Source organism: Apium graveolens, unplaced genomic scaffold, assembly GCF_009905375.1.
Source record: "Apium graveolens cultivar Ventura unplaced genomic scaffold, ASM990537v1 ctg7339, whole genome shotgun sequence".
Classification (NCBI taxonomy): domain Eukaryota; kingdom Viridiplantae; phylum Streptophyta; class Magnoliopsida; order Apiales; family Apiaceae; genus Apium; species Apium graveolens.
The window spans coordinates 19,569-33,497 of NW_027420246.1; the positions used below are offsets into that span (position 1 = coordinate 19,569).

A 13,929-nucleotide genomic window follows, 5' to 3' on the forward strand; every position below is an offset into this window, starting at 1 on the left:
TTAAAACCGGCTATCCTTGAGTTATGAACTTTCGTACAAAACTATGTGTTCCATGGTAAAATGTACAAATTTTTCTAAATAAAATCACTTTTTAATATTTTTCTGGTAAACTCATAATCAACCATGATCGAGGGTCAGTGTATTCGTGCCATTTCAGCAATATAAATCGACCCCATCTCTGTGCCTCGATTTTAATGTTGCACGTCATCAAAAACGGTATGATTTTGTCGATCATACAGTAATAACCGACGATACGCGGTCAGTCGGTTTAATTTGCCGAATTTTCGTGCGGCTTTTATTGGTCGGATTACCTCTTTTTTTTTCAAAAATATTATTTTGAAAATAAATTTTTAAAACTAATATACTTTTTAAATAAGTTTAAAATGTAGGTATTTAGACAATTTTTTTATACTTATTTTTATTACCTTTTTTAACTAAAAAGAACTCTACCTTGCGCCTTAGGATATGATTAATTTTTTTTTTGCTACCACTCACGAAATATTATTATCAATTAAGTAAAAGATGGTTAAGGTATATGTTCAATGGTGTATTTTTTTCCTAAGAACAAAGTATATACTATCAGCCTTAGCTTATATGATTATTTTTTTCCTTAACAACCACTAAATATTATTATCATCTTAAAATACACACTAATAAATAACTGCCAATTACATCAGCTATTGGTGCTTAAATAAACTAGTAACACCAAATTGCTGATTAATAAACTACTAACACATAACAAGCCAATGACAAACAACACATGCTCCTGCCAGCTATATAGCTAAAAACAAGCAAGCATCTTAGTTCAATATTTGGTAATTAAAATAAAGTGTTTAGCAGTATGGTAACTGCATCTTAGTTCAATATTTGGTAAGTAAAATAAAAGCATCTTAGTTCAATATTTCTTATTTCATCTAGGTATATATCCAAATTTTCATGGTTCTTGTGAGTAGCTAGAAAGGAATAAATGTACTCTGATTGGCCTCCAAAAACCTGCACACAATATGGTTAGTGTTGTTTATTAGTATTGGCTCAGCAAAGCAAATTGAGGAACAAAGCCAACATGATCTCCTTATTTTGGAATAAAAAGAAATTATAGGACCATAGGACTGAAGAAAGTTAATATAAACCTGTAGGACGGCAGCCTTTGTTGGTAGAATTAGTAAAACACTGAACATCTTCTGCAATGCAGTTAATCAAAAGAAAGAGACATACTTCAGCAATTCAATTATCTCTTGTGTGAAGTTTCAGCAGTGATTCCTCGTCAAATGTAGCAAGCACGCAAGAACCTGGCAACTTAACTGTAATTGAAATAGATGATCAATTAACATTAAAGAATTCCCCATCATAAAAGCCTTGATTTGAGGTACAGGCAAACTTGGTCTATGTCTGAAACTCTTGTCATTTATATATAGCCAAAAAGTCTAGTAGCATGATAGGTCTTGAAATGAAATAGTTTCATACTATTTAAACTGATGCTTCAAAGTCTCTGCAAGCATTATAGTACCTAGCCACCATATTAAATTAAAAAAAAAATAGCATGTATAGAAAAGAAAATACCATGAAACTTCATTTAAAATAATCTAAATAGCTCTCTAAGAATTGTCTAGCTTACCAAAAAGACGCAAAAAATGTTCAGCTCCATATATGGTTGAAGGCTGGATATTCTTTGCACGCACTTCGTCATATTGCTGGAGCTCAGTTTTGTAGAGAAGCTTTGTGGACAACGCTTTGTTGAAGTAATTGCACAAACCTTTTAAGATTTCTGGAATTGTCTCTCTTAACCTTTAACCCCAAAGCAAAGCATGTCAGAAGTTAGATGACTTCTAGATCAACAGAAACACCTAGGCCGTGGAACTATATATAAAGAAATATTACAAAATAAAACAACAAAAGTTAGTGACATCAAATATTTTTTTATTATATCACTGAAAGTAAAAGTCAGTTATTTCTTTTTGATGTTGACCTACATATAAAGAACAAACTGTTGTAGAATACATTGTAGGATTTAAGCCTAAGCACACATATTCTCAAATAATTCAATACTAACATCAATTATAAATAAGAAACTTACTCCTCATCTTCATTCACCCTGAACTCATTGAACATCTTCAAAATGCCATCGACGCTGGGAGAACGCGGGAGCCCAACAAGCTGTAAGTCACCAGGCAAGGATATAAGTATGAAGGATACATAGATCACATACGGTACACTAACTATGAAGGTATAATATCAAGGGCAGTTCAAGGGAGCTAATTCATATCACTGAAAAATTTCGAAAAAGTTAAATTAACATTATATTAGGATCAAAGAATTCCCAATCGAGTTAGTGCCAGAAGAGGTTTACAAGAAATGTAGATGATGAGTTTGATTCTAAACTCCCCCTGCTCCACACCTTTGCTTAAAAAATATATCAACTAACTGAAAATATAAGATAGTTTCATTTAAGATTATAGGATGGACTTAGAGCTAAATATATGATGTGTACCTGGTTAGAAACTTGTACAGTGAAGATTATATAAAACGAGGTGAAGAGTTTAATTTAGTAAAACAGAAATTCGAGTACCTTTGATGAATTTGTTACATATTCTCTATCATTCAAAAGTTGAGTCTTGAGTGCCTGTGGTATTTCAATACTCAACTTATTTTCCTCCATTATTAAAGGATCCTCCTGATAAATAACAAAAATTGAAATAGCATTTAACTGACTGAAAAATAAAATGTAAGAAACAATTAAAATATGAGTCTATCCAAGATCTAAAAGATAATAATTATTATTAATATAAAATAAGGCACAAGATATAATGGATAGCACAAAAATTGAGTGACATTGGTGATCTAACAATAAAAATATCACTAGATATTATCACAGCATTAACAACATCATGAAAATATGCACTTGTCATTTTTAAATAACAATTGAGAGCATAATTAACTTGAAACCATCAACCTCTTGTAATCAAAGTGTTAGTCTTTTATCATTGTTTGAACCTCGAATGGCAAAAATACTTTACATTCTTGGAGTTCATTTCGGTCTTTCTCAAAAATTGGATTATAACTCAAGAACCTTCACTTTTATCTTACTAAGAATATGACAATTATTATTTGCATACCACCTCAAGGTGTATCTTGGAACCACCTCTTGTTGCATGTGACCATAACATAGGTATTAATATTAATTAAAAGAAGGCGAGGTTGAAACAAATACAAAATATTTGTGCATATAAATATACCATAGCTGATCTACCACGCTTCCCCAAGTGCTTTTGAGAACATTCTTCACTAAATTTCTTGAGGAGTTGAGCATCTAATATCCATTCATCGTACCTGTGAGTTTGAAAGTTTTTAACAATGTTCTAGGAGGAGGCTAACATGCTTAAAAAGCAAGCTATTAGAAAAAATATGAACATAAAATAGTTGAACAAACATTGAACTAAAGAACTTTTCATGAGCATGTAACCCACTCAATAATATTCAAATTAGCTATTATAACAATAATAAATAAGATAATAATGGATTTAACATAATATAAAGACTACTATAATTGATCTAATTACAAGAACACAAACGTATTAAGGAAAGAAATTATAGAACAAAAAATTTATTAGAAAAAAGTATTTTATTCTCAATGTAAGGTGCTTCCTCTTACTAACCTTTTATTCCAACCCTGCACATATAAAGTGACAATAGGTTATTAAAAAATGATTAATACTAATAATATTCATTGCTCATGAAAAAATACAAGGTTTTAATAAAGCAATACTCACAATATAATGAACCCAATATGTCCATGCCTCTATTTGTTTCTCGTATTCAACCTTGCGCACCTATAAAGAAAATAGAATTTATACCTTTTTTATTGCAAAAGCAAACCAAAAGAATGTTAAAGATGCAAAGGCAATAAAAGCACAAAAGATGACTGACCAATTGCTCAAATATATGCAGCAAGGTGGTAAATAGCTTACGGAATCACGCTATATTAATGATAAAAGAAAAAATAAATATGCAACAATGACTTTCATGAGGAGCTAAAACTAAATACCTTAGTGCACATTTCATGTATTTGGACATAGTCACTATAGTATAAGTGCACAGAAAAAATCAACATCTTTGGGATTTAATCCTCAAATTGTGATGTTTGATATGATGTTTGCCAAATAAGCACTTTGACAACTTCAAAGTATGTATTAACTTCTTGAAATAATGTGAATCCTCTTGAGGACAATAAGAGAACTTCAAAGTATGTATTAACTTCTTCAAATAATGTGACGATACAATAAGAGAATTGTGAAATAACAATGCATCAATTATTTTCCCTTCCCATATAATTATATCATGAGCAATCAATGTAAATCACCCAAATTCAATCACACACATTAATTAAAACAGATAGGAATCACTCCAATGATAAAGAAAAACTTAAAAGATAAAATTGCAAGTGCGATACCTTGGCCGGATACCACTTGCCACCATAAAAGGCCAGGACTTTTTCACCTTCAAGATAAAGACTGTTTGTAAGAGAATCGCCTGAGACTCCACTGTTTGATCGTCCCATTTCTGTATGAATTTTGTTTCTTTCAACCTACAATTACAATGGTTGTTATATCCCTTTTGAAACAAACAAAATCAAGACCTTATTACATAACTCTTTATAAACATAAACTTGGCTACATAGGATAGAAGTACCTGTTCTTGACTGACTGATTGGCTAATAGTTTGTTAATTTTTTTGCACCAGATCTAAATGTCTAAGACTAAGAGAGTGCTTGTTTTTATAACGGACACTTTTTTCAAAAAATACATTTATTTTTTTGAAAGTTTTATTTAGAACCTATATTATGAATTTTTTTCAATCTTATGAACCAGATCTATAAAGTCTAAGACTAAGAAGGGATATTTTATAACGCATAACTTTTTTTAAAAAATACATTTATTATGAAGACAGTTTTAATTAAAAACATATATTAGGCACAATATTTTAGTGGTATTTCATATTTGGACACAATATTTAATCACTTTTATTAAAAGATTTTTTCAGTTACAAAAAAATATAGTTATAATTATTTTTGTAATTTTTTACTTTATAGCGATATTTTTAATTAATTTAGGTATTTTACTATTTGTGAATAAATTTGAGTAGAAATTAAATTCTGATTAAAAAATCTTATTATTAAAATACTCATAGTTTAATTAGATTTATTATGTTTTAATTTTTGCAACCACTAATAAATATTTTTGAGAAAAATGGTCCAAGGATGACCTCACGTAACTCACTGAGGTTATAAACTTTTACCATATAAATTTAATGCCATTTCAGTAAATACTAGTAAGTTATCTTAAAATTACAAACTTACACTCTTGTATTTATATGAGAAAATGTTATTATCTCATGGGTCATCCTCAGCCTCATGTACATGATTTCCAAAACAAAATTTAGATCTTATTATATAACTCTTTATAAAAAAAATTGGCGTAATGATACTATTACTCTTAGTTGGTTAATTTGGTTTCTAACTCCCATCTCTACTCGTAGATAGATTGGTTATTAATAGTCTGTTTAGCTTGTCATAGAACATAGGATGAACCACTTCAATATTCCCACTACAAGAAAAGAAAGGCCATAAGTCACCACCACAAATACTACCGTTGTGCATTGTTGGTTTGGCTTCACATTTCCAACTCAATATAACCAACCAATGTGGATGGTCATATTTAAGTACATAATCAACCAAGTACCGACCCTTAGTTGTCTATTTTTCTTTTCTTCTCAAACTGAACCAAACCAACAACCAACCATATAATCAGTTAGAAATATTACCAAAATCGACCAAGTTCAATCGGTAATATTTCTTGTAGGTCCCAATCTTATGGCCCAGGAACAGTGTGGTAGTCCGCCTCAGATTCAAAGGGGAAGAAACTCGGTTGAAAAAATGTCATATGGAAATGTCTACTATTATAAATCTCTGCATTTGGTTAGAAAATGATCATTTGGAAATGTTTACGATCATAAATGACCCAAATCGACTGGAAAAGAAGTGGTATTTGTTTTTCTAAACTTGGGAGTTATTTGTTTTTCTATTTGTATGTTTTAGTCATGTAGCTATGGCATATCTATGTGGATTGTGGCATTGAGAGTTTTTAGGAGTAGTCTTGAATAAATCTTTTTATAACTAATATTGATGGTCTCCTGTGGCCAATTATCTAGGTCCACAGTAGCCACATTTTGTTTTATTTCTTACTCTTTCTTGCTGAACATTTTAATTGTAATAAGCTTTAAGGTCATATATGTCTTTATCTATATTTAGTCTTGGAGGCTAAGTAACATAGTACAACAATATTGTTCTGTAGTGGTGGTATAATGCTGGAAGGATATAATGTTGTTCAATTGAGTTTTTCAGATCTAATTGAGACTCCTTTTATGCTGTGCATTTCTTGTGCTCTCATTTCTTCATTTTGCTATTTGTGTTTATAAAAGGATTATGGTATCAGAGCAGCAGGTGAAGATTGGTGTGTGAAGAGTGATTTGCATCGAGCTATTTTCTTTGTGATTTTTTCTGTATATTTGTGGTGTCTTTGTTTTGTTTGTGTTCCTGTATTGTTAGTTGTTTAAAAACATCTGTGTTTGTGTGGTGTGTCTGCAATGGCGAGTGGGAGTAAGTTTTCATTTTCAGATATGCAAAACCTACTGTTTCTGCATCCCTCTGATAACCAGTTGTCGATTAGAGTCACAAAACTTCGAGGATCTGATGAATATCGATCTTGGAAGCGGTCTTTGGAGATTCAACTATCATCCAAACGAAAGCTGGGTTTTGTACACGGAACGGAGATTCGAAGTGCTACAGATCAGACAGAGGCTAGTTCAATGGAATATGTGTAATAGTATGGTAACTTGCTGGATTCACAATAATGTTTCTGTCACTATTAAAAAGTTTGTGCTTTTTATTACTTCTACTTCCGAAGTCTGGAAACAATTAGAAAAGCGTTTTTAGTTAACTCATGGTTCCAGGAAATATAAGCTAAGTAAATAGGGGTATGGTATGAAACAAAATGGTCTACTATGGTAGATTATTTTACATCTCTAAGTAGTGTATGGGAAGAATTGGAGTCCATGAACCAATTGCCTGCTGTGAGTATTGTAGGTGAAGATGTCTCTCAAATATAAGCTAACTCATATTTTACATCTACTATGGTAGATTATTTTACATCTACTCAAATAATCTACCATAAGCTAACTCATATTTTACATCTACTCAAATATAAGCTAACTCATACTTTATATCTACTCAAATAATCTACTATGGTAGATTATTTTACATCTCTAAGTAGTGTATCGGAAGAATTGGAGTCTATGAACCAATTGCTTGCTGTGATAACTGTAGGTGAAGATGTCTATCAATTGCTGACTTTTATTCACACTCAAAAAGAAGAGGCAAAATTATTTCAGTTTCTTAATAGATTGGATGATATTTACACTCCTCAACGCAGCCAGATGTTAATGATTACTCCCTTACCAAGTGTTGAAATGGCTTGTGCTGTCATTCAACAAGAGGAGTCACAAAAAGAGGTTTTAAAAGGTGCCTATTCGTATGATACAGATGTGTCTGCTATGCTCAGCAAAACCTCTGTGAGTGCAGAGAGGTCATTGTCATGCTCAGTCTGTGGTAGAAAGGGGCACACTAGGGACAAATGCTGGAACATTGTAGGCTCACCCAGATGGAACTATAAACACAAACCTTCTCCATCCAATTCAAGAGTGTCTGTACCTAATGCACGGTGGAATAGCTCTCGAGTTGGTGCTTCTCCTAAAGGTCCTCCTGCTGCAAATGTGGCCATGGGTTCTACACCATCTGACATAACTCAACAACCAATTGTGTTCTCCCCTCAACAACTGTAACAACTTCTTCAGCTCATCCCATCTCAGTCATTGTCACATGATTATAATGAAGATGCTTTGGAAAGTCCAATCTCGGGAATGATCACATGTAACAATGTTGGTATTAAAACTGGAAGGTGGATTATGGCTACGGGCATAACAGATCATATGACTGCAGACTATGGTCTCTTGCATAATGTTAAGAATGCCAAACCTCATGTAACAGTGAATCTACCAACTAGAGCAACAACCATGGTGACTCATCTTGGAGATGTGAAATTAGCAAGTGGTCTTAAACTCTTGAATGTCCCGTATGTCCCTGTTTTTACTCGTAATTTGTTGTCAATTAACAAACTATCTCAGGACAATGATTGTTATGCTATCTTCTCTCCAACTGAGTGTACTATTGTTGATGCTGAAACTCATATTGTTAAAAGCAAAGGAATTTTCTAAAATGGGTTGTATCATCTGTCTCCATCTAATGCAGTGTCTGAGAACACCAGTCAACTTTCCTTTGTTGCATCGAAAGCTACTCTTGCAGATGAATACACTCTTTGGCATAACAGACTGGGGCATGCCACTGTGTCTAAATTAAAGTTTATAGAATGCATTAAACAATGCATACATGGTGTAGCAAGGTGTGCTTGACATGCCCAATGGCAAAATTTACAAGGTTCCATTCTCCTTGATTGAGTCACATGCTACCAAGCCCTTAGATCTTGTGCACACAAACATTTGGGGACCGTACAAAGTGTGCACAAGATAGAAGTTTACATATTTTCTGACAATACTTGATGATTATTCTAGAGTGACCTGGTTGTATTTACTTCAACACAAATCTGACTACCTCAAGACAATGGAAACTTTTTATCATTTCGTCCAAAGGCAGTTTGCTTCATCTATTAAAGTGATCCGGTCAGACAACGCAAAGGAATTCGACGATACGAAATGCCGCAGATTTTTCCAGATGCAAGGAATTGTGCACCAGACTTTCTGTGCCTACAGGTCGCAACAAAATGCTCGAGTATAGCGAAAGCATAGACACGTGCTTGAGGTTACAAGAGCTATTATGCTTCAATCTGGACTCAAAATCTCTTTCTGGGGAGAAGCTATGCTCACAGCTGCCTACATAATTAACAGGTTACCCTCAACTACTCTCAGTAATAAGATTCCTTATGAATTGCTAAATAATGAATCTGTTGACTATTCTATAATGAAGTGCTTTGGATGCTTAGCATTTGCTATTAACCCTACTTATAGTTCAGATAAATTTGCTTCAAGAGGTGTCCCTTGTGTGCTTAGCATTTGCTATCCACCTACTCAAAAGGGCTATAGACTGTTAGATTTAAGCACTATACAAACATTTGTATCTAGAGATGTGACGTTCAATGAAACTATTTTCTCTTTAAATGTGACTATACCTAAGCCCTATATGTCACCTTTGCCAACTGTGATGCCTACAACTACAGTGCATATGCATATTGATGATGATTTTTTTGTTGAACTTATGAGTGATGCTCAGACATCAAGTGACAACCAACTCTCTGCACATGAAACCTTAAGCCCTATGCCCAGTGTGTCACCTTCTCCTATCGAAGCTACATCTAATGTACCCCACTCACAGCCTTCTACAGTTATACAAATTTAAAAGTCCCCTCGAAGAAGGTCATCTCGACAACATGAAACCCCAGCTCGGATGAAATCTTATATCACATGGCCCTTTCCTAAACCTAGTGCCAATCTGGTAACAGTAACTGAACAATAAATAACCCCGACCTTTGACTGTTTTCTAACCTCTATAACAACACACAAAGACCGTACTTCATTTAAACAGGCTGTTCAAGATGTCAATTGGGTAAATGTCATGAATCTATAGCTTTCAGCACTTGAAGCCAATGATACATGGGAAATCATAACCTTGCCACCTAGTGCAAAGGCTACTGGTTGCAAATGGCTCTATAAAACTTAGTTTACACCATAGGGAACAATTGAACGTTACAAATCTCGGTTGTTGATATTAGGGAACAGACAGATTTATGGAGTGGACTATGAACACACATTCACCCCTTTTACCAAGATGACAACAGTAAGAGTCTTGTTGGCTGTAGCAGCTCTTCAGCAGTGGCACGTTATGCAAATGGATGTTACAAACGCTTTTTTGCACGGAACTCTATATAAAACAGTCTATATGAGATTGCCTCAGGGTTATAGTGGCATTGACAGTCATATTGTACTGCACCAGATGGAGTGTTCTTCTCTAAAACTGAATTTCGTGTGCAAACTGAAGAAGTCACTGTGTAATTGCGTCAAGCTCCACGAAACTGGTCTGAAAAACTATCTAACACTCTCAAAGATCTGCACTTTGTCCAATCTTTCTCCGACTACAGCTTGTTCACTCTCACTACGTCCTCTTCTATCATTCTTGTGTTAGTATACGTAGATGATTTGTTCTTGGTAGGAAACAATCTTGCAGAAATCAATCATCTAAAACAAATGATGTCTGGAACATTCAAGATGAAGGATTTGGGGGATGTGAACTACTTTTTGGGTCTTGAAATTAGCAGATCTACAACTGGATTTTTTTGTCTCTCAGAAGAAATATGCGTTGGATTTGCTTGAAGAATTTGATGTTATCTCTGCCACACCATTGAAACTTCCAATGGATATTCACCTTCGTCTCAACGTTGAAGCAAGAACCTTCCTCAGTGACCCACATCCATATCATTTATGGGAAAACTCATTTATCTGACAATAACCCATCCTGACATCTATTTTTATGTCCATATCCTCACTCAATTTATGCAACACCCAACAACAGCTCATATAGATGCTGCTATCAAGCTTCTTCGATACGTGTCAAAATGTTTTCACTCATCTCCATCCAAGCGATGACTAATTTCTTCATCTTTAATATCACGATTCTTATACCGTCTCCTATGATCAGATGTATTTGATGACATATACAAACATTGTAGTCGAGGAATCAAAGAAAAATGTCTTAAGAATTTTTTTAGAATTTTCTTACCATCTTTCCTCAAAACATCTCGATTATGATCTTGACTACATATGTCATACACAAATTTATCCTTGTCATATCCATAAAATAATATACAATCATACTCACATAAATATAATTGTTATGGATAAAAAACCAAGGTTATTACTTGCTGTATTTAATACTAAGATTCGGGAGCTCAAGGCCTTTAATGGCTGCTCTCGTGTTTCGTGACTCAATCTGCCTTTACGAGATGCCTACGTATCTCTGGGAGGTCACGGGTTCAATTACCAGGTTGTGCAAAATTTTTATTTAACCTTCAATAGTACTTCAACAGTGTGGGGCCCATATATGGGGACCATACTGTCACGTTAGCAATGTAGGGCACACATGCGGGACCCACCAGCCACGTCAGCAGTGTGGTGTCACCAATGTGGGGACCAAAGCTGCCACGTCAGCAGCGTGGGGAGTATGTAGCCCACAGATGGGACCCACCGGGGTCATGTCAGCAACTGGGAACCCCCATGTGGGACCCACGTGTGACTACTCAGCAGAATTTTAATTGTTTTTTAATAAAAAATGAATATTTTAGTTTATACTATGGCTTGGCAACACTTTAACAAACCTATGCTAATATAATATAAACATATTATAATAGGGTAGATTATCATAATGATATGGTAAAATTTTCTACGGCAACATCACTTAATCATGTTGTATAAGGTCGTTTATGGCGTAGTGGTAGTTAAAAGTCTCTGTTTTTGACATCGGTTCTGTACTGATGTGAAAGACTCTATAATACATCATTTCTAACTAAATAACTGATGTATTAAACATACACAGACATTACTTACTATCCGATATCTTAGACACGTACTAAGATATCCGTTAATAATCGATGTAAAAAATAAGAACGATGTCAATAAACAAAATATATAAATGATGTCTATATATATAAACATACATACATACATGCCAAAAACAAAAATAAGCCGAATCAATCATAGATAAATAATCAAAACTTTGATTATCATTATCAAACTAATACAAAGCATTCAAATATAAAACACTGACGAAATAAAAGTCATATATAATGTCAAATAAATAACATTATTATGTTAAAATGAAATTCATGTACTAATCTTTTTCAATGAGAATTTTTATATAAATGCAACAGTTTAACAATCCTCTCTAACATCTGCAACACGCGCTTGCATTACCACAAGATGCATAAATTTTAAAATTTTTAGTTTTTTATATAAAGCTTACCTTCGTTGTTATTGAACTAATTTGGAGATGTCAAATTTTTAAGCATGACATTGACAGTTTTAGAGCACAAAACAATTAATGTGTTTCGCCACTTGAAGCCAAATACCTGGTAGGAAAATACAATTCAAAACTATCCTATTATCATGATCTACCTTTAGGTATGCTTTAGACTACCCTATTTTCATCAGCTACCAATATCCCCCTTATTATTCACATAATCAACATTAATATTTGTGACCAAATTTTTAATTTGACTATTATGAGCCACTACATCACTATCATAATTTAACAAACTACAAAAATGCAAACTTTCAGTACAATTCAAAAACCTAAACATTCCATATTATAGCCTTCCCTTATGTTGTTTTTCAAAACCTTCTATCAAACCTTTTGCATCAATATTGTGGTTTTATCAAGAATTGGTCGGTTAAAAAGCTAAAAATGTCAAATTTATATGGTCGATTTAAGCCTAGTCAGTTATAACATTTGGTCCTGTTGAACCCTTTTAACCTCGGTCAGTTATGTCCCACCTCAATATATAGAAAGTGGGGTCTTTTCTGTACATGTGGCTATACATGTCAATAACCGACCAACCTTAACCGACCAACCTTAACCGACAAACATTTAAGGATACGGTCGGTTTTACTCTTTAATACAGTCATTTATGTATTCTGGTAGTCGGTTTTTACTGCATATTTATGGTAAAATTTGGTCGGTTATGTCTTAGGTCGGTCGCTTTTTTGGGTTTTTTAGACAAAAAAATAATGGTTTTCTGCAGTTCCTGCAGTGCCATTCCAAAACCAAAAATGGATTTCCAAAACCAATAATATAATTTCAAAACCAACAATGCAATTCAAGTACACAAACAACCTACAAAACATTCAACCAATAAAACTAAATATTCACAAACATACATGATAAATATTAAGCGAGAAAAAAGTTAAATTTCATTACAAACCGAGATAATACCAATTTTAAGGATGATATAACCGGACATCCAACAAACTGGTGCATCAAAATTGTCTTAACTTACAACAGAAGTTCCGATTTTTAAATTAATTAAAGTTCATAGAACTTTATAATTAATCCGACAAAGAAACAGAAGAAGATGATCCACCATCATTATTTTGGCAACCATCACCAACATCAGCACAACCACCACTATAATTACCACCGCGACCATCCTCATTGTTCGAAGCCTCATCCTTGGTGGTATAATCATTTTAAACCTCCAAATAAAGTTGTTCCTATATAAATATATAAACCTGTATAAACCAATTTAAAAGCAGGAATAAAATTAAATTTACAATATACCTGTTGAACCTGCGTTTTAGGTTTTTCGACAATATCTTCAATTAATGTTCCGACAATGTGAACAACCTCACTACCAATGAGATTATTCCATTGCAGCCTCTGACTTGGGTTAGAAGAGGGCGGTGCGTGCAAATGTGGGTATTTCCTCATCGAATATCTCATGAGCGAATCGATGTGGATTGGCGCGGATGAGAATGAGTCGGCTTCGCCTCTGGTGGAATCTCTATAGCGTGTAGTTGTGTAGGAATGAGGTCAGTGGCTCGAGCATTTTCACCTTCGAGGAACCCCGTTGCTTCCATCCACTGATCCTATAGGTCATCCCTCATACTTGTTTGAGTAATATCCAAGTGCATCCACTCAAGTATAGAGACATAGCATTCCTGCACAGTTTTCAAGTGAAATTATAACAAAAGAAAATTGTAGTACTTATAATATAAACAAGCAAGCATGTACACTAAAACTATTTGAATAACTACCGC

General features: G+C 33.8%; 2 protein-coding genes across 2 annotated transcripts; one reads left to right on the forward strand and one right to left on the reverse strand.

Annotated features, from left to right (window-relative positions):
* Positions 1-1,224: 1,224 nt before the first annotated feature.
* On the reverse strand, positions 1,225-4,555 carry LOC141704040 (protein MRG1-like). The gene is made up of 8 exons (XM_074507389.1): positions 4,448-4,555; positions 3,768-3,827; positions 3,654-3,667; positions 3,234-3,327; positions 2,567-2,671; positions 2,075-2,154; positions 1,616-1,785; positions 1,225-1,301 (listed from the first exon to the last, which is right to left on the reverse strand). Exons 1-8 carry the CDS (start codon positions 4,553-4,555, stop codon positions 1,225-1,227), a joined length of 708 nt encoding a protein of 235 aa, XP_074363490.1.
* Positions 4,556-7,296: 2,741 nt separating this feature from the next.
* Positions 7,297-9,520, forward strand: LOC141704043 (uncharacterized). The gene is made up of 5 exons (XM_074507390.1): positions 7,297-7,889; positions 8,010-8,203; positions 8,360-8,510; positions 8,680-8,896; positions 9,092-9,520. The coding sequence occupies exons 1-5, from the start codon at positions 7,297-7,299 to the stop codon at positions 9,518-9,520; spliced, it is 1,584 nt and encodes a 527-aa protein (XP_074363491.1).
* Positions 9,521-13,929: the final 4,409 nt, after the last annotated feature.

What these genes read in the sequence shown, in the direction of transcription:
- LOC141704043 (XM_074507390.1), top strand. Translation starts at nt 7,297, where the DNA reads ATGGTAGATTATTTTACATCTCTAAGTAGTGTATCGGAAGAATTGGAG. An exon ending in GTATGTCCCTGTTTTTACTC is followed by an intron (nt 8,204 to 8,359) that starts GTAATTTGTTGT and finishes CATCTAATGCAG; the next exon opens with TGTCTGAGAACACCAGTCAA. An exon ending in GGTCGCAACAAAATGCTCGA is followed by an intron (nt 8,897 to 9,091) that starts GTATAGCGAAAG and finishes TCTATAATGAAG; the next exon opens with TGCTTTGGATGCTTAGCATT.
- LOC141704040 (XM_074507389.1), bottom strand. Translation starts at nt 4,555, where the DNA reads ATGGGACGATCAAACAGTGGAGTCTCAGGCGATTCTCTTACAAACAGT. An exon ending in ATGTAACAAATTCATCAAAG is followed by an intron (nt 2,155 to 2,566) that starts GTACTCGAATTT and finishes GGTGACTTACAG; the next exon opens with CTTGTTGGGCTCCCGCGTTC. An exon ending in AGGGTGAATGAAGATGAGGA is followed by an intron (nt 1,786 to 2,074) that starts GTAAGTTTCTTA and finishes TTGGGGTTAAAG; the next exon opens with GTTAAGAGAGACAATTCCAG.